Source organism: Cervus canadensis, chromosome 7 (genome assembly GCF_019320065.1).
Source record: "Cervus canadensis isolate Bull #8, Minnesota chromosome 7, ASM1932006v1, whole genome shotgun sequence".
NCBI classification, from domain to species: Eukaryota; Metazoa; Chordata; class Mammalia; order Artiodactyla; family Cervidae; genus Cervus; species Cervus canadensis.
In genome coordinates, this window is record NC_057392.1 from 41,038,036 (window position 1) to 41,062,574 (window position 24,539).

Sequence of the window (24,539 nt, forward strand, 5' to 3'; positions counted from 1 at the left end):
ACTGAAGCAACTTAGCATGCATGCATACTTTGGAGAAGGAAATGGCAACCCACTCCAGTATTCTTGCCTGGAGAATCCCAGGGACAGAGGAGCCTGGTGGGCTGCCGTCTATGGGGTCGCACGGAGTAGGACACGACTGAAGCGACTTAGCAGCAGCAGCATCAAAAGTACATCTTATATTTTTTAAGTACATCTAGCTTATTATCCTGTTCAAAGAGCTACTTTTTGGTATTTATTGTGTGTGGCAAGTGCTATTCTAGGCAGTAGAGTGAACAAAATGGATAAAATCCCTTCCTTCTTTGAACGTATCTTCTAATGTGGGAAAATTAATAAGCAATACATTTAATAATAAACTGGTAAATAAAAACTTGATTAGGTGATAATTGCTATAAAAATAAATCAGGATAAAGAAGATTCAGAGAATGGAGGTGAGGCACTTAGTTTGTGTGTTGTATTCAGTCATGTCTGACTCTTTGTGACCCCATGGACTGCAGCCCACCAAGCTCCTCTGTACGTGGGATTTTTCAGTCAAGAATACTGGAGTGGGTTGCAATTTCCTCCTCCAAGGGATCTTTCTGACCCAGGGCTTGAACTTGCATCTCCTGTGTCTCCTGTATGTAGACAGATTCTCTACCAGCTGAGCCATTGGTTTCAGGCACACAGGCAGATGGCAATTTAAATGGGGGTTAGAGGAAAGGAGATGACATTTGACAAGCAAAGACTTAAAGCAGAAGTGGAAATTAGCCATGTGGATGTCTGGAGAAAGACATGCCAAGCAGAAGGAATGCCCAGCATACAGAACCTCCAACAGGAACCTATCTAGAATGAGGAAGAGATAGGAGGACAGTGGCTGGAACAGAGGAAGCAATAGTGGGGCAGGAGAAGGCTCCTCAGGAGGATGGTCTAGATATTTAGGGCTTTCTTCTACTGTTAGGACTTTGGATTTTATTCTGAGTGAAATGCCTTGGTGGCTTTTGCACAGAGATGTGACATGATTTGATTTACTTTTCTAGTTACTATGCTATAAATAGGCTGAAGAGGATAAAGGCAGAAAAAGCATTGCAGGCCACATAATTTTGAGATATGATGGTGGTTTAGACCAAAGTGGTACCAGTATAGGTAGTGAGAATGGTTTAATTCTGAATATTTTGTTCTGAGGATTTACTCACCATTTGTCTGGGGGTGGGAGAAAGCAAAGTGTCAAAGGTCTCTCCAGGAAGGTGGACCTGAGCAACTGCATGGGCTGAATTGCTCCTGATGACATTCATATTCATTGTTTTCTTTAATTTTAATTACTTCCTTTGTATTTATTTCCCTACATTTTATTTGGAATTGCTGTAGTATTCTTCCTCAAGTTTCTGACTTACAAGATTAACTTACATGATTTGTATCTTTCCCCATTTCCCCCTCATATTTGCATTTAAGGTTATATTAATAGCTATCAGCCTAGTACTGTTTTAGCTACTTTAACTCAAGTTTTGATATTGTATTGGTTTTATTGTCATTTGTTTTTAATATTCTCTAATTTCTACTGTGATTATTCAACTCATTCATTACTTAAAAGGGAATTAAACTTAAAAAATCTCTAAATGTATCTTTAAATAATTTTGTTATTGATTTCTAATTTTTATTATTTATAATGTTATAGATAACATTTATTATTTATAATGTTATAGATAACATTGTCTGGAATATATTGATTCTATGATGCTTGTTGGGCCTTGCTCTGTGACAAACTATGTTTACTACATGACCAATAGAGCAATGTAGTCATATATGTGGTTCAGGTCTCCTGTTCAGGTAGAGGCTTTTCATCTTTTCTTCCAAAAGTTGGGGGAGGCAGATGAGGTGGTCAAGTCATGACAAGTCTATCTTGGGTCATGGGAGCACGCACAAGTTGCCACAGGCTGAGGAGCCTGGGGGCCTGCACTGTCAGAGTGGGCTTCATTGCAGGAGTGTCTGAGATCTGGCTGGTGAGAAGGGAGATGCAAGGGGACTCGGGAACCAGGCCTGGGGCTCAGATGCAGAGGTGAGGAAACCACTGTTGGCGTGCTGTAAGGGTGGGGCGCCCACATTCTGCCCACAGTACTATGGCCCAGTGCACTGCAGATCCACAGGCCTTCTGTACATGCTCCCCAGTTACTTCTGAAGGCAGAGAACTATTCCAGAAACCTGAGAGAGCTGTATTCCTTGTGAAGAGGGCTGTGCAAATCAGTTTGCAATCTAGACCTGTCTTCTGATGCTGCAAATGGCTTTGTCCTGTGGTAGGAATGCGAGGTCGCTGCTAAGAGCACCAGGATTGGGGCCCTGTGGGCACTCAGTGTATGCACTGCAGCTCCTGCCAGTCTCTTTCTGTAAGACAGCTGGGTGTTAGAGGCCCCCATCTTTATCACAAGCATGACAGGGGGCTGTTGGGTCTTAAAGATAGGCCAGATTTTCAGCTCCCTGGGATGCAGGAGTTACAGTATGCTGCCATTTCAGTTCAGTACTGTAGAAGGCCCTTCAGTGACCTTGACTATAAAATATCCTATTTAAAGGTATCTGTTGGAAGGCACTATCAAATACATATAGCTCATTAAGTGCCTTCTCTATCATCGGGGCAGCCATGTGCTGGGCACTGCAGGCTCTGGAGTGGCTCTGGACCGCTCCTAAGGACAAAATGTGATTAGTGAGAAGTGATCACTCTGGGATGGGATGAACAGACCAGAATGAGCCTAGTCCCCAGGGCAACTGCTTATTTTATAGCCCAGGGTTCTTTTCAGAAAACTGTATTATTTAGCCAGGACTGTTGTAAGAAAGGGCTTCCCCGGTGGCTCAGAGGGAAAAAAGTAAGTGCCCAAGACCGGTGGCTTAAACAACAGAAGTTTATCCTCTCACACTTCTGGAGGCTGCAAGTATGAGATTAAGGTGGTGGTAGGGTTTGTTCCTCCTGAGGGTTCTGAGTGAAGGATCCATTCCAGGCCTCTCTCATTGGCTTAGAGATGGCTATCTACTCCACATGTCTTCACGTCATCTTTCTTCTTTGTGACCAAATTGCCTCTTCATCTAAGGACATCAGTTGTATCAGATAAGGGTCCACCCTATTGGTTTCATGGCCTTCTCAGGTGGCTCAGTGGTAAAGAATCTCCCTGGCAGGAGACACCAGTTCCACCCCTGGGTCAGGAAGATTCCTTGGAGAAGGAAATGGCAGCCCACTCCAGTATTCTTGCCTGGAAAATTCCATGGACAGAGGAGCCTGGCGAGCTACAGTCCATTGGGTTGCAAAAGAGTTGGACATGACTGAGCACACACGCAATGGCTTCATTTCAGTGTAATTAACTCTGTAGGGACTCTGTCTCCAAATACAGTCACATTCTGAGGTTTTAAGGATTAGTTAGTTAATTCAGCACATGAATTTATGGGGGAAAGGGGACTCAATTTAGCCCATGACAATATCCGTTTCACCATGGCCTTTAATCTTCTCTAATTGAGCAATATTTTATTCTTCTCTGGTATCTTATCTTTATAAATGAAAAATAGTCACAGACTTTGGTTATAGAAGTGATGCCTTTAATAAATGAGCCATTATTACACTTGCTGATTTATGATCAATCCCTGTAAACCCGTTTCTTTCTTTCTTCCTTTCAAAAGCACTTTTCTTCTTTTTAAGAACAGATGACCTCACCTTTGAAGTTTCTTGGGTTTTATTTGTTTTTTCTTCTAGGGGATGCACCTCCTACCCCACAGACGAATTGTGCTGACTTCCAGAATGCCAATCTCCTCCGAGGCACCAATCTCAAAGTCCAGTTTCTCCTCTTCACTCCTTCAGATCCCAGCTGTGGGCAGCTAGTGGAAGAAAGTAGTGACATCCAAAACTCTGGGTTCAATGCCACTCTAGGAACCAAGCTAGTTATCCATGGATTCAGGTGGGAGCCAAGCAACCAATAGGATCACCTCCACTAGGAACTAGAAAATGACCCTCATACCACAGGAAGTTAGTGGGGAGCAAGAGGAGAAATGGATTTACTGCCTGTCACAGGTCCCCTTGCTCACCTTCTGCTGGTCTTGAAGAGGTCTCATAGCAACATGAACACACGCTGTGTTGCTCTTTCTTGTTGGTCACATATGTTACTCCTCTGCTAAGTCTCATCTTTATACTCTCAAACAGTAAATATGAATGACCCTGGATAAGTAGCACATGGAGCCTCGATTTCCATGCCTGAGTAAAAGGGAGGTTGTAAAAATGGTCTCAGTGATCCTTTCCTCCCTCAAGTGTGGGTTGCATGATTCATTTCAGCCAGCGAGGTCACAGGCTTTGTGCAATTGCTCAGGGGTAACATCAGGGTGTTTTTATCCAGGGTTTTATTTCCTCTTCTTCACTTCTACCTGGGTTTCACAACCTAAAACTTCCACTTCCATCATTCCCAGAGATTAGTGTTCCTCAGGCACTACACACTTCTTCAATTTCTTTGATGATCCACAGTCCAACTTTTTTTGTAATATGTAGTCTCTTGAGTCCCAAATCAATCACCACCCTTCCTTCCAACATCTCTCCAAAATTCACTGACAACGCCAAAAACGGTAAAAAGTTGCTGGGAAGAGAAAGGCAGAGAATATGGTGAAACAGTAGCTAGAACAACTGAAACTGGGGGGCACCCAATGAAGAGGTGGACAGTCAGGCACTGCACAAAGGATAATTGCTTCCTCATCTCTGGCTGGGTTCTCCCTGCCTCTCAAACCCCTGACTCCAGGGTCCCAGTCACATCCTCCCTTAGGCATTCCTTCCCACTCTTGGGCCAAAGTCTCTCCTCTGGCAAATCCTGCATTCAGCCACCATCCGAGGCTCAACCAGAGACACCTGCGACCCGGAGATAGCTGATGGAGTGGAGAGCTCTGAAGCCTTGCTATGCTGTCATTCCAGATGCCCCCCAGGCCACATTCCCTGGCATACACCCAGGCTGGGCTCCTCTGTCCACATGAGCCAGCTCTGTGCCATGGAGAAGACTTCTTTCCCATTCCTAACCTCTTAGAAAAGCTTTCTGAAATTTTTCCTCTTCTTCTTTTCCTAGAAAAGTGCTATTATATTCTAAGTTCTAGAATAATAAAGAATATATCTCATTTTTCTTTATTTCTCAGAAAGCACCTATCACATTGCCTGGACCATTTGTTGCATGAAGGGTGAATGCATGAACAAGTAAATGGAAACACCCCCAAGGGAGGTGTCTGTGTTATAGAGTGAGAATTAAGATTGCAAATCTTGAACTCTGATACACAAAGCTATCTTTTCTTTCATGTGAGTAACATAAGCAGGGTCAGCACATGTGGTCTGTGTGATTTATGCATTGCACAAAGGTACCTGACTGAGGGCCAGTGGGGCTGAACTCTGATCTGAGCTCTGAGCCCTGGCCCAAGGCTACATCCACCTGGAACAAAGGTACCTCTTTACAATTTACCCACAGGCTCCACATGTGCAAGCAGGAACCCTGCTAACTTCAGGATTATGTCCTCCTTATGCTCAAAGCACTGTAGGATTTAGTGCTCATACTCCCCTCCACCCCCCACCACACACACACACACACACACACACACACACACACACACTTGTGACTGTTTTCCTCTAGATTTGTTCTGTTTATAGAAATGTCATTGTAATTTCCATGACAATGAATACTGACTGGGAAGATAATTTTCCTATCCTTTCTTGGCCCCACATCTAGGGCTTTAGGAACAAAGCCTTCCTGGATTGATAGATTCATCGGTGCCCTTCTGCGGGCAGCAGATGCTAACGTGATTGCTGTGGACTGGGTGTATGGCTCCACAGCGGCCTATTTCTCAGCTGTGGAAAATGTGATTAAGCTGGGACTTGAGATCTCCCGTTTCCTCCGTAAACTCCTGGTAGGTGTAGAAGAGCTTAGGGTGAGCTCTGGCTGCTTGTGGGGGAGTGAGCACTCAGAAAGAGAGAAAGAACACGTGAGGAGAAGCTTTAGGGAGGAAGCAGAGCCACTGGTAGTCTGTGGGTCTTTGATTCAGGTCTCACCTTTACCACTTACTGTGCTGACCTCAGGCGGAGTTTTGAACCTCTGTGAGCCTCTTGCTGCTCCTCTGTAAGACGCACCACTACATGTTACATCGGGGGTGCCGATAGCTGGCCCTGCTATGCTTTCAAGAGGAAATGGCTGTAGTCATGCCTCACACACCTTGGGCACCAAAAGGAAAGTGAATGGGTTGTCCAGGTGGGGAGCCCAGGGAGAGGGCAAGTGATTAACAGGGTGAGATTCTGCACTTTCTCCCCAAAGCATGTGTGGCTGGTATGTCGTGCCCAAGACCCTCTGCTTCTGATGCCTCAGAGAAAATTGTTACGCTTGTAAGGTCAGGGGCTGGGGTGGCCCAAATGTAACTCACTGTAAATGACTGTTCTAGGCGCTGGGTGTGTCAGAGTCCTCAATCCACATCATTGGCATCAGCCTGGGGGCCCATGTAGGGGGCATGGTAGGACATTTCTACAATGGCCAGCTGGGACGGATCACAGGTAACATTCTTCCCTGCCCATTCGCTCAGGTTTAGAGAGAGAGAGAACATGCCTGGAAGAGCGTTTGCTAAGGCAGGCAGAGGGAAGTGTGTTAGGCCTTTGTTCTTATGATCAAGTCATTGATCACCACTAAAACTTACCTATTGTGGCCCTTTTGGATAAGATGGTATTGTGTTGTTATTGCATGATCTCTAGTGTCAGTGTTAGAGGCCATCTATTTCTTTCTGAGCCTCAATTTCTACAACTCTAAAATGGGTTGTAACAGCTCCTATCTCCTTGGCCCACTGTGGAAATCACCTTGACACAGTTTTTCTAAATACTTGCACAGTGCTGGGAATTTTATGCTTCAGGAACTACCCTCAATCAGTAAGGAGCCAGAGCTGTGTGGTAAATACTCTGGCTGCCTGGCACTTCAGTGGGACAGTTCTGAGTTGTGTTTTGCAGAGTTCTGCAGGGGGTCCCCAGTGGGATGAGACCCAAAGTGATAGTCTAGTCATTAAAATTGTCTTTCATTCTCTGACTTTTTTCCACTCCCTCATGATGCTTTCTGTGCGTGCATGCTAAGTGGCTTCAGTCATGTCCTACTCTTTGCAACCCCATGGACTGTAGCCCGCCAGACTCCTCTGTCCATGGGATTATCCCAGCAAGAATACTGGAGTGGGTTGCCTTTCCCTTCTCCATGAGACCTCCCTATCCAGGGCTCGAACCTGTGACTTTTATTTCTCCTGCATTTACAGGCAGGTTCTTGACCACTAGCACCAGCTGGGAAGTCCATGCTTTCGGTGATTTTCTCCCAAATAAGCTATTGCACTTTACATACTTGTCTCACAGTCTATTTTTTTGGGTGGAATAGGGAGGGATCCAAGGTAAGGCTGGGAGAGAGTAATATTTACTTCACTCTATCATTGTAAAGGGGCTTCCCAGGCAGCATTAGAGGTAAAGAACCCTCTTGCCAATGCAGGAGACATAAGAGATGTGGGTTAGATTCCTGGATCAGGAAGATGACTTTGGAGGAGGGCATGGCAACTCACTCTAGTATCCTTGCCTAGAGAATCCCATGGACAGAGGAGCCTGGTGGGCTACAGTCCATGGGATCACAATAAGTTGGACACAACAGAAGCATCTTAGCATGCATGCACACACGTTGTTGTAAGGACTAGAATGTGTGAAGTTGCCCAGCACAAGGCCTGGCACATAGTAACTACTCAAAACATTATAGCCATTGTTATTACTACACGAGGATGAATATTACTGACATTAACCCTTACCAAATGGTCGGGGTTAGCAAGTTCATTTCACAGTCAGAGGAACTGGGTCATGAAGAAGTTAGAGTTCTCTCTACTCAACTGAGTAGGGTTTCCTGGGAAAGGTGGTCCTGAGCTAGTTCTCTCACTCTTGGGTCCTTGTTGGGGGATTCTGATCTGAACTATAAGGGTTGCCCATGTAGGTGTGCAGTGGATCCATGAGAGTTCTTGTGTCTGAGATGACAGGGCCCCTGACATGTCTGTCCTTGCAGGCCTGGACCCTGCTGGACCGGAGTACACCAGAGCCAGCCTGGAGGAGCGTCTGGACCCTGGGGATGCCCTCTTCGTGGAAGCCATCCACACAGACACGGACAGTGAGCTGGGTCGGGGGGTGGCAGGGCAATGAGCACAAGGCAGAGGCTAGGAGTGGCCCTAGGAGGAGACCCTTCCTCTCTGAGCTTCTGTTGCAGTGAGGAGTTTACCAGCATGATCTCAAAAGTCTCTTCTAGCCCTATCTTGCTCTGGGACTGAGATGAATGATTTTATTTTTAGCCAGCATGAGGCAGAAGGATTCTCATTTGTGGACCAAAACTGTTTGGTCATGAGTCTCACTCTGATTCAACACTAAGCCTCATCTGAGGTAGTGTTTGGAGGGCACTTCTGCCTGGCAGGCACACGGGAAAGTCAGGCTGTTTTTTCAGGGTGAACGTGCCTCGCCCCGGGACACTGGGGCATTCCACTTCTGGGGCAGATGCTCAAGCCTGTCAGAACTTCTCTCCTTCCCAAGAGATGAGGCCAGCCCTCAGTTGGGTGAAGAATGAGAACTGCTGCCTCCAATAATGATAGGCACAGGCAAGAACCCCCAATTCTGAATCCATCATAACCAGCAGACACTTTTCCTCATTCCTACTCAATGTCAGATGCTCAGAGTCTAGTGCCAGGGCCTGTGCTCAGTGTGTTGACCAGAAGAAATTACATCTGTCTCTGACCACGAGAGTTTGCAATTCAACTGAGAGACAGCCATGTCTCATTCCATTTGGCTAGAAGCCTTTTTAGCATCCAAAACTCACAGATTCATGATTCTGGAAGAAGTTCATGTAGTCATATAACTCAATCCTCTTTTCCACCTCCATTTCACAGATAAGAAAACAAAGTCCATAGCCCTCTGCTTAGTTATTAAGTTAATTAACCATGTTAATTAACAATGTTAACCTTTTATGTTCCTAGATTTGCTAAATAGGTGACCTATTGGTCCCTATTTATTTGTCCTAGGCCTCTCAGTCCCCTTCAAAGTTGTAGCCACTACCTAATATGATAAAAGAAAAAGTTTTTCTTTTTATGATAAAAAAATAACTTCCATTTATTCAATTAGTCTTGACTGATCTATGTAGCAGGCACTAAGAATACTGCAGTGCACAGGGCACCACGTGGGACTTGCAGGCTAACAGGGAAAGCATTTGTCCCTGATGTGTCAATAAATATTTGGTACTAACATAAGCTAGGTACCATAGAGCAGGGAGAAGACGGGTAAAGGCCCTGCCTTAGTGGAGCTTACATACAAGTCAACAGACAAAATAATTCTACCTCGTGATTATGATAATAAGGGATATGGGAGGAGTGTATGTGATTTGGCAGGGGGTGCGGGGTCTACCTCAGATAGGATTATTGAGGAAAATCTGTCCAAGGAGGTGATGTCTGAGGTGAGATTTCATGGATGAGAATGAGCCAGCACTGGAAAGAGCTGGGAGAAGACCATTATAGATGGGGAGGGCAGCCAGAATGAAAGCGTTATGGTGGGTGAGGGCAGGAAGGAGAACCATGTAATTAGCACGCAGTGAGTGATGCGATGAGAAAGTGGAGCAGGACCAGACTGAACATGGCAGGGGGTTTACATCTTATTCTATGATCAATGAGAATAGGGCAGCGATTTGGATTCCTTTAAAAGATGACTCTACTGGGCAGAGCATGGACTTTAGGTGGCCAGTAAAGGAAGGCCCTTTGGACGGTGTTTGCAGTGGTGGCCTGGATGAGGGGGCAATAGTGGCTGAAGCAAAGGTGGTGGGAGTAGAGATGGAGAGAAGCAGAAGGATTCAAAATATATTATGGAGGTAGAACTGACCTGACAGATGATGGGCAAGGAGGCATTCTAGGTCATCACTTAAACCCTGGATAGATGACGTTAAACTGGTAACACACACTCCACTGCTTACAATTGTGACAGACAATATGAAGGAGAAAGTCATGATATTTGGCAGCTAAATTGGACTGATCTTGAGGAGTCAGATATCGTCACACTGATGGGATAAAGGCTACTACCTCACAAACTCATCTCTTTGTAGTCAGATTATATTTCTTCTTAGTCATAGAAGCTCAAAAGCATGTAAGAGACTGGAAATGTGGTCTCACACATATATATCTGAACTGTTACTTAGAGTAAAATAGAAACTCTTCAACAAGGAAATTTACCAAGCTTATTATAACATTTACTGATTCATAAAAACTTAAGGGATATTTTTCTTGATTTTATTAGGCAAATATGAGTATCTTCTTATGAATTTATTCTTAGCTTCCTTTCAGCATGACAAAACCTCTTAGAAAACCATCTAATGGCTAGTTAGTTCTGTCATCTTCTAGCATTTAGGAATAAGCGGGTCCCTGTTCAGCCCAGAGAAGGGGTGGGTGCCCAAGGTCAGACTTCAGGCTCTGTGGCCAGTAGACCCTGCTATGGGGACCTGGAAAATGGCCCCTGAAGGAAGAGGGTAACAAGGTTCTGCCTTCTTGCAGATTTGGGCATTCGGATTCCTGTCGGACACGTGGACTACTTCATCAATGGAGGCCAAGACCAGCCTGGCTGTCCCACTTCCATTTATGCAGGTCAGAAAGCCAGAAACACTCAGTGTTTGCCTGCTCCAGAGACTGGATTTTATCAACAGGTTTCATGTTGAGTCAGCCAGTGTGAGCCACAGGAGTCTTCCTGACAGTGTCATTTGCTATGTCCCATTGAGCTTACTCAGCACTTATTGAGTGGATGTCTGTGGAGACAAGGAATTCTAGGGGAGGACTGCCTGAAATTAAGATTGCTCCATATTTAGGTTCCCTCCCTACGTCTTAGGCCCTACCGTTATCCACCATCACTCAAGCCAATAACCTGTCTTCTTCCTAGGCCCCACATTGTGGCAGGGTCCACACTAGTTACATCCTTTGCAGTGCTGCGTTGTGTCAGAACCAGGCTGGTGTACCCAAAGCTAGCTAGCTGAGGGTTCAATTCACTGCACAACCATTTCCCCAAACTAATTAAATTTAAGTTTTCCAAAATTGCTTTCAAGATAATCTTCTTGAATACAGTCAATGAATATACCTATCTTCTCTTCTAAATTTACTCTTCTGGATAACACAGCTCATACTTGGTTCTGGTCCCAGTGAGGGGGTCCCAAGGTGAAGGGAGAGTATGAAGACCTTAAATGCTGGAGTTATGGCTCACTATAGACCTCTTAGCCCCAGCAAATTCATTCAGTGTCAATTATCACAAATTTTAAAATAGTCAACAACAACAATAACAAGAAACCAAATGTTTGTTGTGTTGGGACATTTGGCAGATTCAGTGTCAGTCACTGGGTGAGGTGAACCTCAGTACATTGGCTTTCATAGATGGACCATGAGCTGCTGCTGACTCCCTTGATTGTCTCTTTGTTGGATTGGGTTTAATGAGGTTGAATACAATTGGTTGTGTGGGTGATGCTGAAGAAGGCAAAAATGTGCAGACCAATATCCATTTTGAGAAGTAGGGTCAGGATCGCCAACTCTTCACATGCTCCCATTTTCCAAAAGAGAATCTGCATGATCATGGAAGAATGGGTCTCTAAGTAAGCAATTTTATTGGTAAATTAAGCTTAGTTAAAAGAAAAATTAAAAACAAAAAAGGAATCACTTCAAAAAAAATTAAAAAGAAAAACGAGAGTATAGTAACCATGTTCATCAATATTTCAAAAATGTGGCTCAGGGGGATATCCCATGTATTTATAGCCTGTTGGACTATAACGTTCAATAGAGTGACAGTAAGTAGCATGGAGGGAGTTTCCATGTGTCTTGAACTGAAACTTGGTTGTGTCTTTTGGCCTTGTTCAGGCTACAGTTATCTGATCTGTGATCACATGAGGGCTGTACACCTCTACATCAGCGCTCTGGAGAACTCCTGTCCACTGATGGCCTTCCCTTGCACAAACTACAAGGACTTCCTTGCTGGACAGTGTCTGGATTGTTTCAACCCTTTTCTTCTTTCCTGTCCAAGAATCGGTAAATGCTCCTTCTTTGACTCCCTCTGACAACCTGGGGAGAGTTCAAGCCTTGTCACCTCTTCAAGTCCTGATCTCCTATGGTCAAAAAGTCTATTCAAGTTGGGTAAAGAAAATTTAAGTAATGTTCAAAATTCAGCTAGAAGGTGTTCTCACCTAGAAGGTGGCCTTTAGCTTTCTGTGTCCCACCCACCCCCAATACTGCTTCCTGATGCCGTATGCACTCTGTGCACGCCCTTCACACACACAGAGACCCTGACCTGCAAGTCTACCTCAGGATGCTCTCCAGAAGCATCAGTGTGGTCCAGATCCCCTGCACCCACTCTTGGACCTGATGCACACCATAGTCTTTGTGCACCATGGTCTTCCGTGCTAGGCCAGCTGTTCTCCAGTTCCTGATAGGCTTGACATCAAAGTGCTGTGGGGAAATCCCTAAGACTGGCACACATTGCCTGCCTTAGAGGTGTGAGGCCACATGCCAGCTGGAGGGGTTCCTAATTGCTGATTGACCTGGACACATCCCTGGAGGATCCAGGCTGGTCTGGAGAGAATGGCTCAGGAAGGCTGAGGGATCCAGCCTCAGCTCACCCTGTGCAGACCATTGTTGTGAATATCCTGGGGTTATCCAGCCTGAAGAGTTCCAGGAAAAACTCCTGGGTAATGTGTGATTCCTCCCCCTCCTTCACTCTCCCACTTCCCACCCCCCAGCTGCCACTCAGAACTGCAGCAGCCTGCCGTTGCTTATATGAATGAAATGAATATCAGCTTGACAAAATGTTAAAGTAGGTGTGGTTTCCCATAATAAAGCAAAACAACATTACTTTCTGCTCATCAGGCATATGTCATGGTTTCCCACACATGTGATGGACCAGATGGTTAACAACCACTTTACACTCTCTGCTCAGCCTCATCTCCCACGGGATTTTCCCTTTTTTCTAAACACCTCAGGGATGCTAATTACTCATACTTCCAAGAATATTTTTCATGTTTCCTCACCCAATATCCCTTTGCCCAGACTTTACTTTCTGCTTGGAAAGCCCTTCTCCAACTTGTCAACCATTATTCTTCAGCTCAAACACTTTCTGTGCTCCAATGCACAGGATACAAATGCCACTAAAAGAACTGTCATATAGATTGTTTGGCAAGTTGGAGACATCATTTCATAATTTCATATAAATACCCCCTGGGAGTGGACCAGATAATCTGAAGAATGTATTTGCTGTCTACTTGTGTGTTTATCCTTGTCTGGATGGAGTTGCTGTATCCCAGGACTCACACAGTTGTTTGTAGAATGAACAGGTGCATGAATTAATCACTGAAAGGCTGGGTGCCACTGAACCCTGAAATGGCCTCCTCAGGGCCCTGCTGTCTTTTCTTCTTTATCTCCAGGGCTGGTAGAACAAGGTGGTGTCAAGATAGAGCCACTTCCCAAGGAGGTGAAGGTCTACCTGATGACCACTTCCATGGCTCCGTATTGTGGTGAGTGGGGAGGAACGCCCTGCTCAGCTCTGCCAGTGTGCTGACCTGCTGAGTCCAGGGCTCCAACTTGGGCTGTGTCCAGCCCAGTGTGGTAGCCAAAGTGGGAGGTGAAGAACTGGGGCAAAAAGGTCATGGAAAGTGAGAGGTGGAGGGCAGCATCTCCTGGGTTTAGATAGAACCCAAACTTATCAGAGCCAGCCTAAACCATTGCTCTATGGATAAGAACCTGGGGGCATCTTATCTTTCGGTCAGTATACTGACCTTCATTCCTCCCACCCCACCATGGAATCCTGCCCTCCAGTGTGGGCTCTCTCTCTAGGGTGGTATTTGGGAGAACCTTTTGGGTTTCTTCTTCCTGCATACATTTCCCCCTCCTCGTTGCCCACCCTGTGTGTTTCCACTCTCGCAGTCCTCCTATGTCAGAGTTCATGAGGAATACTGAACCTTCACATATATATTTCAACTGTTTACTGTGACTCCTAACCACTGCATTTCATTGAAGCTAAGATGCCGGTGATCGTGAATGATGATTAATGTGAGAGAGAAAAGGGTATCTTAGAATCTATAATATTAAATTAAGAGCTGAACCATCCTCCTTCCTATGGCATTTGCATCTTATCTAGGTTGACTATACTTTCTAATTTTTTTTTTTTTATCCTGGGGTCTTGTCTGCTTTATTGTGTGTTCAGAATAGAAGTATGCTGGTTTGGATGGGAAAGTATATGACCACCCTAATTCTAAATTATTTTTTGATCACTGGTGTCTGGCTGGTTGTTGGAGGGATCTTTGTGGCCATACCTTCCCAGTAGTAGAGGGCCTGAAGTTCAGGCTCAGTGGTCACCCAAACCTGAATTGCTCTAGGATTCTCTGTTCACCTGCTGTGTGATCAGGAGCAAGTTCCTTAACCTTTCTGAACTTTTACACACTTGTGTGGAAAATAGTACTTATTTCAAAGAATTAATTGTGAGGATCAAATAAAATACATAGTACACAGGCAATCACTGCACGGTGACTGGATTCAGTAAGTAATAATTCCCTTCCCTCTGACAACAGAATTTGGGAGCCAAGATGGGGGTGTTTGTAACTTCATTAGAGAGAACTCATGGCTACTTCTTAAGAATTAAGTGGGTCAGCTGTGGGCTTTTCACATCCATCCTCTCATCTGACAATCCAGCCCTGAGCGGTGATGTGCCCAAGGCTCCATGGGAGGGTGAAGAAGTCAGGATTCAACTCCAGTCTTCTGACTTCAAAATCTTTACCCTTTCCACGCCATCATCACTTGCCTCCACACTCGTATCTCTGCCCCCTCTTCCGAGAACCTACTGTTATCAGTTGTCTTTCTCAGTAACTTTTGGGTCCTTGCCACCGCTCAGAGGTCAGCCTGAGGCAGGATGCTTTGTCTGGGTCAGGGGCAGGGCTTCGGGGATGACTTCCCATTTCTACTTCCAGCTCCAGGGCAGCTTTGTGGTGTCTCCTCCCTGTCTGGACAGCCAGGGAGCCTGAGGCACACCTGAAGGTTGAAGGCATTTTTGGATCCCTGCTGAGGGGAATTCACTGAACCACACCTTTTCTGTTTCGTCTTTGTTGTGAGATCCCCTCCCCATCCCCTCAGAAGTATGGTTACGTCTGTTCACAGACCTCAGAGGGGCCTGCATCCTGAGCCTGCCATTCTGAGCATCAGAGTTGGGCCCCTCCTCTCCTGGTGGTGGGGTATGGGTCACCCACCTGGTACCCCACCTGAACATCTCCGGCTCTCATCCGCTCCCAGGCCACTGTGGCACCGAGCTCCCACTCCCCAGCACTCTTGACCTGCCTCAGCCTCAGCACTGCTCACCAGGACAGCTGTCACCCTTGGCTTCTGCCAGGCAGGTGCCAGCATGGACAGAGAATCTGCTCCCCAAAAATCGTTTTTCCAAAAATACTATTTTTCTCTTATAGAGCAACATTTCACCCAAAGTGTTTTCTCTCCATCACCTTGTTCCTCACAGTGTACTATGAGGTGATGTTGGGGGTTATTGGTTCTACATGAAGGAAGTGAGGCACAGAGAGTTTCGGTGGCTTAGGCAGGACATCACAACTGGTAAGCAGCAGGGCCTCACCTTGGATCCAGTTCCCCTGACAAACCATCAAGGGCTCAAGTGCTGTTGCTCTTGTCAGGCCCAGAGCAGGTAGGAATTTCACTACTAGTTCCCATCCACCAATGTTAGCAGACCTGGCCCTTCTAGGGCTTCCAGAATAATCAGAGACAAGATCAGTAGAACCTCAGGAAACTGTTTTGATCGGTGATACCTGCTGGTAAAGTGATATATCCAACTCAGCACAGAGAATTAGATTCCTAAAGCTATGTAAGGTAGACATTTTTTTCCACGTTGTGATTATACACTCTTGTTCAGCCCTTGCCTGTCAACATAACACTCTGCATCCACAGTAAACAACCAAGAAAGAGAGACAGGAGGGACGTGGCATCTGATGTTCCCCTCTGTGAAGGGGTAGAGTACAGTGCTCTCCTGTCTTCTTGTGGGTTCTTGGCAGGAGTCCGGTTGCTAACCTCGTGAGCCCATATGGATCACATAATTACTTCAACTTTGGCTGTCTCCCTAAATCCACTTAGTCCCTCCACCCAATATTCACCCATAAAACATAACAAATCAAAAAGTACAGGTAGGGCAGAGGTGAAGGACTACCTCTCTAGCTATGTCCCAACCACCAAAGGAGTCTGTGAAAATGCTCAGAGACCAAAGTGACAGCCAGGTGCCACCAGATGGGCTTACCCCTTATTGAGGAAAGGCTAGGGTGTTGGGGAAGCTGTAATCCTTCTTAACCTCTCTTGACAGAGGGACCACAGACCCAGGGGTATCATCATGAACCAGGCTGCTCACCCAGTCTGTGCGGACAATACCAGCTTTGAGAGCCTCAGTTTCACTGCTGCCCAAGAGGGCGGAGATGCCACACAGACCCCCAGCCACCCCAGGGAGGGCCACAGTCTCCTGCACACATGGTGGATTCCCTGACACTGTGTGCATGCTAGCGGGGAGGGGCGGTGCTGTATTTTATGAGTTAATTATTTAGTATAAGATAGACACTGTTTGGTTTTCATAATCACACCATCAGGATAATGTTGCCAAACAGAGAGGAGAGGCACATTCTTGGATTACAAGTAATAATAAAACTATCATGTATTGAATGATTTCTAGGCACAGACACTAAGGACTTTATATGAATTCATTCATTTAATTCACATTCAGAACTGTGAGGTATATAATTTTGTTATCCCAATTTACACTTGGCAATAGAGGATGATATAGTTAAGATAGCATCACCGACTCAAAGGACAAGAATTTGAGCAAACTCCAGGAGATTGAAGGACAGGGAAGCCTGGTGTGCTGCAGTCCATGGGGGTCTCAAAGAGGAGGACACAGCTGAGCTGCTGAACACAATTTAGACTTGAGGAAGCGGAGAACCTATGATAAGAGGTAACTGCGCCCAGTCACACAGCTGCTAAGTGTTAGAGTGAGACTTCTAACTGCTGTGCTGCCCTCTGGGGTTTTTCACGCATTGCTCCCACTGACCTCTGGCCCCGTTGTCTGCTCTGCTCTGGTTTCCCAGTGCATCACAGCGTTGTGGAGTTTCACTTGCAGGAGCCAAGAAACAAGGACACCGGCATCACAGTCACTTTCCTTAGCAGCAGTGGCACCTCCCTGGTCAAGGTTACCATGTACGTAAGTGTCCCACACGGCTGGTTTCACTCCTTCTGTTTACATACATGCACGGACATCCCAGGACATGCTCTGTGTGGTCACTGATGGGGGGGTGGAGCCAACTGGGCCGGGGGTGGGGGTGAGGGTGGCACCTACCACAGATGGATCCACAGACACATGCCAGGCAACTGTTCCAGGTTCAGGATGAGTATCGGGCCCAAGCAGAGTGTATTCAGGCAATAGCAGGCAGGCAGCAGTAAGGGAACATCCCAACAGGGGGTGAGAATGTGGGAACTAGGTCCCTGACAGGACACAGTGTCAGGAATCCAGGCAGGGGCATCAGAGATGCCAGCAAGTAGGAGGACCTCGGCCATTGGCCCAGGCAGGGCTGATGAGAACCCGGGAAGCCCCTACCCCTGGGCGGAGGGATGGGGGGAGGGGGGCTATCAGAGTGGGTTACCAGAGCAGACTCCCAAGCAGAGGGTAACTTAGCCAGTGAGTGCCAGGTGAGGGCCAGCGGGGTTGATGCTCAGTGGTGTCAGTCCCTGGAACTGGGGCTGATTTCCTTCCTTTGTGGAGTCATACTTGAGCCAAGCAGCTGTGGGACCAGGCTTGAGACGAGCAGGCAGAGAGCCTCAACTGTAGGGAGCTGCAAGCCTGGCAGGGGACAGCAACTCAGCAGCTGTGGTGCATGTTTCTTTAAAAAGCCATTGGTTAGTTACTCACAAGCAGCAGGAGGTAGACTAACCAGATAAATCCCTGCCTCAGTCAGGGTTCAGTCTAGAAACTAGAGCCCAAGCCAGGCAGTCCAACAGAAGGGATTTAACACAAGGAGCTAATTACAGATATATTGAGAGAACTGAAGATCCAACAGAGGCTGGGGAAGCAATGCAGAGCTCAGCAATAGCAGTCACTCCCCCAGGGCTACAGGGACAAAGCCAAGTGGTGGTGGTAGAACCGGGTAGGGCTGGGGGGTGGGAAGGGTAAGTGATTGGCAGGAGCTCAGAATCTCTGCCTGAAGCAGCCTCCCACTCATGCCTGGGAGCCTGAGGAATGTAGCTTCCAGCAGGAGGGGTGCAGTGCAACCGAGGTGAGCAGTGCCCATACGTGCAAATGCACAATTGTCTGCAGTGACAGGGGCTGTGAAAACAAAGAAGACGGAGCCTGGCTAAGTGTGGAGAAGCAGTGTTTGAGTAGAGTTCTGAAGGGTTTGGAGGATCCTTCCCCCCAGACCACGGGTTCTTGAGAAGTGACCCTGGGAGCAGTGATATCAGGCATGGGGACAAGAGGCTGGGGGTGCTAATCAGGGCCAGACTGTGCCACCCCTGGAAGACAGGGGAGGGATTTGGGGTTTTATCCTGAGAGCAGTTTGGAGAGCTGCTGGAAATTTTAAACAGGAGAGTGACAGGATCATATCTGGGTTTGGAAACACTTCTCGGGCTTCAGGGATGGACATTAACTGTGCTGTCAGGGAAGATGAGTTTCCTCTTGGAGGAGTGCATGTCTGGACTACCAAACACTCTGCCACCAGGCAGGGTTCCAACTCTCCCAGTCCACACAGCACGAGACAGCAGATAGTCAGGACCCCCACACAGACCTGGGGTGCCCACGTAAGCCTTGCAGATTATAGCTGAGTAATTTTCATTAGATCAGTTCAAGGTCATGTTAACTTCTACAAGGGTGTTTCTATCACCTCTCCAGCCCACCTCTCTGTTGGGTAAATGAGCCAACACTTGCAGGAATCATGATAATGACACGTGACTCTGGCTGATTGTTAGAATCACCGGGAGAGCTTTAGAGACTGCTGGCAGCAAGCCCTGCCCCAGACCAGTCACAGTAGAATCTCCAGGCATGGCCTCACCCCCTACACTTTGAGAAGCTTCCTGAGTAATTGGAATGGATATCCAAAGATTTCTTCTTCTCCCCAAAGAGACTTGCATTACTGTTTTGAAGAACATGATTACTTCAATTCCTTGGGTTTTGTTTCCTCTTGCAGAACAGAAATTGAAAAGAAGGGAAGGGGGTTTATGTGTGGTCTTTCCCCTACTTTTTATAAATTTGTGAAACCCCAAGATTTCCTTCCATTAGAAAACGGACCCGGGTCAAGTCCGCAGGCCCCCCACTCACAGTGTCCTTTATAGTCCTTCTAGTTTCCAAGCTTTCCATTCAAGCAGCCTCTTAAAGTGAACAGTTTTGTTATTTTTTCCTCTGAAATAAACACTCTTAAAATCGAAAGAAAGAAAGAAAGAAAATGGAATAGCTTTTACACAAAGTTTTATGGGATCTTCCTCAAAAGGACAAAACAAACTATATGACTAACCCTGGGTTAGAAAGTACACACAGAAGACATTTCCTCAGTACGCAGAGGCCAGAAAGGAAAGGGAAACCATGCTCCGCTTAGACAGCACCCGATGGCATTCAGAGGGAAAAGCAGCGCCCTTGGGAGCTCCCTCTTTCTAACAGTCCCTCTTTCTGAGCCCAGAGGAGCCTGCCCCTGAGGGGCAGCTCAGGGCAGGGCGCAGGGGAGCAGGGGCTGAGGCTCAGACCTAGGGCTGGGTTACACCAAAGCCGGAAGGAGGCCACACCTGGACTCCACCCCAGCTCTGATTGGCCTCAAGGCCTATTGTTTGTTTGTTCATTTGATTCCATCCACACATTCACACTCAGTCTGAATAGAGTAGTCTTCAGGCAAAATTCTTGGAATTTGACATCCTAGAAGAGGCCTCTGCTTCCAGCTAGATGGAACCTGAGAGTAAATATCTTCACTAATCTGAATTCAGAACATCACTAACTAGGACACTTTCCCTGATGTGTAAATCCAGGAGCTACTGTTTTACTGCAGGGTCCACCTGTTTACTTTCAAAAATCAACACCTATTTTTCACTTCATGTTCAAAGCTGTGGGGTGTGGGCGAGGTTCTGGTAAGGATGATGCAGAGGACTGTGTGCCCACCTCCCAGGAACTAACTGACTGGACTACTCACAGAGCCCCTGGGAGCCAAAGGGAAGTGAAGGCCAAACATGTGACAGTAAGTTACTTTCCCTTTCCCTTCCAGACCTAGACAGCAGCGTGTCGGAAAAGGAGTCCTAGCTCACCCCAGCCCTCAGTGCCAGATAAACCAGGTGAAACTCAAGCTTCAGGCTTCCCACCGGGTTTGGAAAAAAGACCAGACGACCATAATCGGGAGGTTCTGCACTGCTCCTCTGCCTGTCAATGACAAGTAAGCCCCAGATCCACCCCACCTCAAACACACCCACCAGGACCAAGGCTGACCTCAGATGTGACCCTTGTTGAGAGATGCAGTCTCATCATGGGGATAAGCTTTCTTGAAGGAGAGATGACAGAGACCCAGGGTGTCCTGAACCTCCTGCAGAGCCATCTTGGGTTGGGATGCTAAGAAGCCAAAGAGGGTGGACTTTAATTCCCCATTCCCACTTTAATATAGGAAACTCCATTTTATCTGATAGATATATATGTTTTATGTATCTGTTCTATTTAGTTTCTCTGTAGAATTTTATTGGGACAAAGATTGTTCATTGCATATTTCCTCTTCTTCAGCCTCTGCTGGTCACAGTCATGGGTGTGAATCTGGAATTCCTATCCCCTTTGTACCACCTCTAGCAGGCTTTTAGAGTATGTCTTACCACACCTGACCCTTGGAGGGCAGGAGTGGACTCCTGTAGTAATCATCCCATAGATGATTGTAGACCTGACATCATGGAAACACAAGGGCACACAATTCTGAGCCCTCTCTCCCGACCAGCCAGGAACCTGCCCTGAGTGCACACCCTCTTGTTTCTCTTCTCTTGCAGCAAAAATATGGTCTGCTTACCTGAGCCAGTGAACTTAAAAGCAAGTGAGACTGTTTCTTATGACCTGAAAATAACCTGTATATAGTATATGGGCAGGATACATCCCCCCTGGATTGGGGGTGGGGGATGATGGGCATTCAACTTATTCTAAGCCATTATGACTAAGAAAGAATGCAGAAGTCTTGTTTACTTTCTCCATAATTAGCCACCTTAGAGGGGAGAGAGAGTGCTCATTTTACAGAGCTTTATCTCCATTGTCTGTTGAAAGAGTTTTACAAAGATACCATTTCAACCTTCCTATTCATACTTAACTGCAATTGCCCCATGTGCTTGGACAACTGTACCTAGGATTCAATGGAAACATATACAGGAGAAATCCTTTTTTTGCAAATAAAACTATGGAATATCTGAATCATTCAGTTGTTTTATTGGAATGAAATTCTGTTACGTACAAAAAATGTGATTTACAATCTGCAGAATTGGAGAAAACAGTAGATGCTGAATACTCTGCATTAAAATAGCAACTGAAAACAAGTGCTTGGTATAAGAGAGGGAATGGAGGATGGGGAGGAAGATAATACCATTCACCATCCCTTACCATTGCCTTCTCTGGGTATCTGGGAAGTTTAGGTGCTCAGAGCAATCTTTGGAGAATATAGGTGGATTTTCTTTGGGTCAGTGTTTCTCAAATTTTGATCTTTATAAATAACCTCGTGTCAAGCCATAGGCCAACAAGAAATAGATGGTACACTCAAATTGGGTAATTTGAGAATTTATTAAGAGGACTGTTTACAAAGGTGTTGGCAGGAAGTGAGAAAATCACGAGGGACAGTGCAAGTTCCCTGGGGCTGGGGGCAGTGGGAGCTGCTGTGTTCTATGTCTGAAGAGGCCAGAGGAGGAAGCACCAGAGTCTGGAGACAGAGAGATCTGCGGGACCTCTGGTCAAGGGACAGTGAGGGGGCAGCAATCCTGCAGAGAGGGAACCAAGTAAACAGATTCTCCATCCTCAGTTTTCTTTCTTCCCTCATTCTCCTGCTGGTGTTCCCACTGAGTGACTCCAGCCAGAAGCTGGAAGGCAAGAGGCACGTTGATGTGGCCCCAGGGCATAAAGCAGAACAGAGAAGATGGGAATGGCTGGGATGGCCATGGGAACAGAGAGACATGGCGTACACTTTCACTGCCTTCTCCATAGCCAGGTACTCCTGGGTTCCTCTGCACTGAATAGTTTTGCCTGTGTTGTGTGTGTGCTCAGTCGCTCCAGTCATGTCCAACTCTTTGAGAGCCCCTGGACTGTAGCCCTCCAGGCTCCTCTGTCCATGGGATTCTCCAGGCAAGAATACTGGAGTGGGTTGCCATTTCCTCCTCCAGGGGATCTTCCCGACTCAGGGATCAAAACTGCACCTCCTGTGACTCTTGCACTGGCAGGCGGATTCTGAACCACTGAGCCACCTGGGTTTGGCTTAAGTCTTAAAAATCATTTTAACCATTTTTAAGTGTATAATTTAAGTAGTATTAAGCACATTCACATTGTTGTGCAGCCATTACCACTATCCATCTCCAGAAATTTTTCATCATCTAGGACTGAAACTCTGTCCCCATTAACCAATAACTCCCCATTTGCTGCTCCCCTCAAATGCTGGTAACCACCATTCTAATGTCTGTCTCTATGAATTCTACTCTTCTAGAATAGCTGATGCAATCATACAATATTTATACTTTCGTATCTGGCCTGTTTTACTTATAATGTCTCCATGGTTCATCCATATTGCAGCAGATGTCAGAATTTCCTTCCTTCTCAAGGGTGAATAATATTTTACTGTGTGTATAAACCACATTTTGTTTATTGTTTCATCCGTCAGTGGACACTTGGATCACTTCCACCTTTTGGCTGTTGTGAATAATGCTGCTAAGAACGTGGGTATACATACAGAGTTTGAGTCAAAAAAAAAAAAAAAAAAAACTAAATAAATGGGCTTTGAAAGGAAACTGCTGACTTGCCAATTCACTCTCCACAATAGAGGCTGGGCAAATGATGCAAGCAACAGGCTGCAGCTGCATCCGGGCTAAGTCACCTAGGTCATAAGGAGAGAGAGCTTCAGCCCTTGTCCAAAGGCCAGGTGATGGAATGTGAATGCTCACAGACACACTTTGTTTTCTGCACTGTACACCCCAGTCAGTAGAACAACATATCTGAAGAATCTTCTTTAATATATGGACTTAAGAGGTTTTTTTCCCCTTCAAAACCCAAACCTTTCTTTCCTTTTATCCTTCCCTTTTTTACTCCACCCAGGTTCCCAGCAAGAACCTCCCTAGAGGAAAGGGTGGAGGCAGAAAGCAGAGCAAATGCCAGTGTGGCTGAATGGAAAGCTGAATTTAGGGACCGTCCCAAATGCCCTGTGCTGAACCTAGAAATGTAAAGGCCAAAAGTGATCACAGGGAACTTAATTTCTAATTTTAAAAAGGTTTTACAAGACTATCCTTTTTTGCATGTGTATTAAATAAGGTTTTAGGGAGGGAAAAAAAACCTCCCTAGAGACAGACCTACCCTGAACTGAATGAGACTTCATTTCCTGTTCTCTTACTTTAAAGCACTGTTAGACTCTCACATTTTATTTTGCTCCCCATCAGAAACTAGATCATTACCTTACATGGAAAGCCAGTTTCCCTTATAAAAATAAATACGAGAACATAACAGTGTTTAAAAACTCCAACTAGCTCCTGTGGCTTGTTGAAGGCTCTTATGCCCCAGGCCTGCTTTATCCTTATGAAAAAGAAAAAATCAGCAAGTGTGAGAGAAATGTCAAAAACTTATCAACACCTAACAGAGACTTTCTTCTGTATATGCAATCAGTGGACTGAAAGAAATTTAGAGCATGACTAGAAAATTCACCATGAGATCTGATGTTATTTATTGCTGGGTCTATGTGCTACATTAAACTACACTGCTTATGCTCTAGGAAACCTGGCTTTACATATGTGGGATGTGTGTGGAGTTAAGAAAAGGGGAGCGGTAACAGAACTTGCTTGATGGCAGGGCAAGTGTGGGTCTCCCATTCACACCCATGTCACTCCCAACTCCCGATGAGACATGGTTTCATAAACAGAGACTGTTGTTGTTCAGTTGCTAAGTTGGACACCATGAACTACAGCATGCCAGGCTTCCCTGTCCTTCACTATCTCCTGGAGTTTGCTCAAATTCATGTCCATTGAGTCAGTGATGCTATCTAACCATTTTATCCTCTGTCGCCCCCTTCTCCTTTTGCCTTGAATCTTTCCCAGCATCGGGGTCTTTTCCAATGAATTGGCTATTTGAATCAGATGCCCAAAGTGTTGGAGTTTCAACTTCAGCATCAGTCCTTCCAATGGATATTCAGGGTTGATTTCCTTTAGGATTGACTGGTTTGATCTCCTTGCAGTCCAAGGGACTCGCAAGCATCTTCTCCAACACCACAGTTCAAAAGCATCAATTCTTGGCACTCAGACTTCTTTATGGTACAACTCTCACA

General features: G+C 46.0%; 1 protein-coding gene across 4 annotated transcripts in view; it reads left to right on the forward strand.

The window, feature by feature from the left end:
• PLA1A (phospholipase A1 member A) overlaps positions 1–24,539 on the forward strand; it is a 45,288-nt gene that overhangs the window by 6,986 nt on the left and 13,763 nt on the right. For 2 of the 4 annotated variants that reach the window (XR_006270562.1, XM_043474989.1), the window contains exons 2-10: positions 3,704–3,905; positions 5,697–5,874; positions 6,400–6,508; positions 8,025–8,126; positions 10,537–10,626; positions 11,878–12,045; positions 13,434–13,523; positions 17,130–17,238; positions 20,277–20,441. Coding sequence is in view for 3 of the 4 variants with exons in the window: in XM_043474989.1 (XP_043330924.1) it covers positions 3,704–3,905; positions 5,697–5,874; positions 6,400–6,508; positions 8,025–8,126; positions 10,537–10,626; positions 11,878–12,045; positions 13,434–13,523; positions 17,130–17,238; positions 20,277–20,441 (1,213 nt within the window). In the remaining variant the exon portion in view is untranslated. Of the gene's footprint in view, positions 1–3,703; positions 3,906–5,696; positions 5,875–6,399; positions 6,509–8,024; positions 8,127–10,536; positions 10,627–11,877; positions 12,046–13,433; positions 13,524–17,129; positions 17,243–20,276; positions 20,442–21,033; positions 21,450–24,539 lie in introns of those variants that run through there. The other 2 variants (XM_043474988.1, XM_043474992.1) reach the window with 2 other exon arrangements.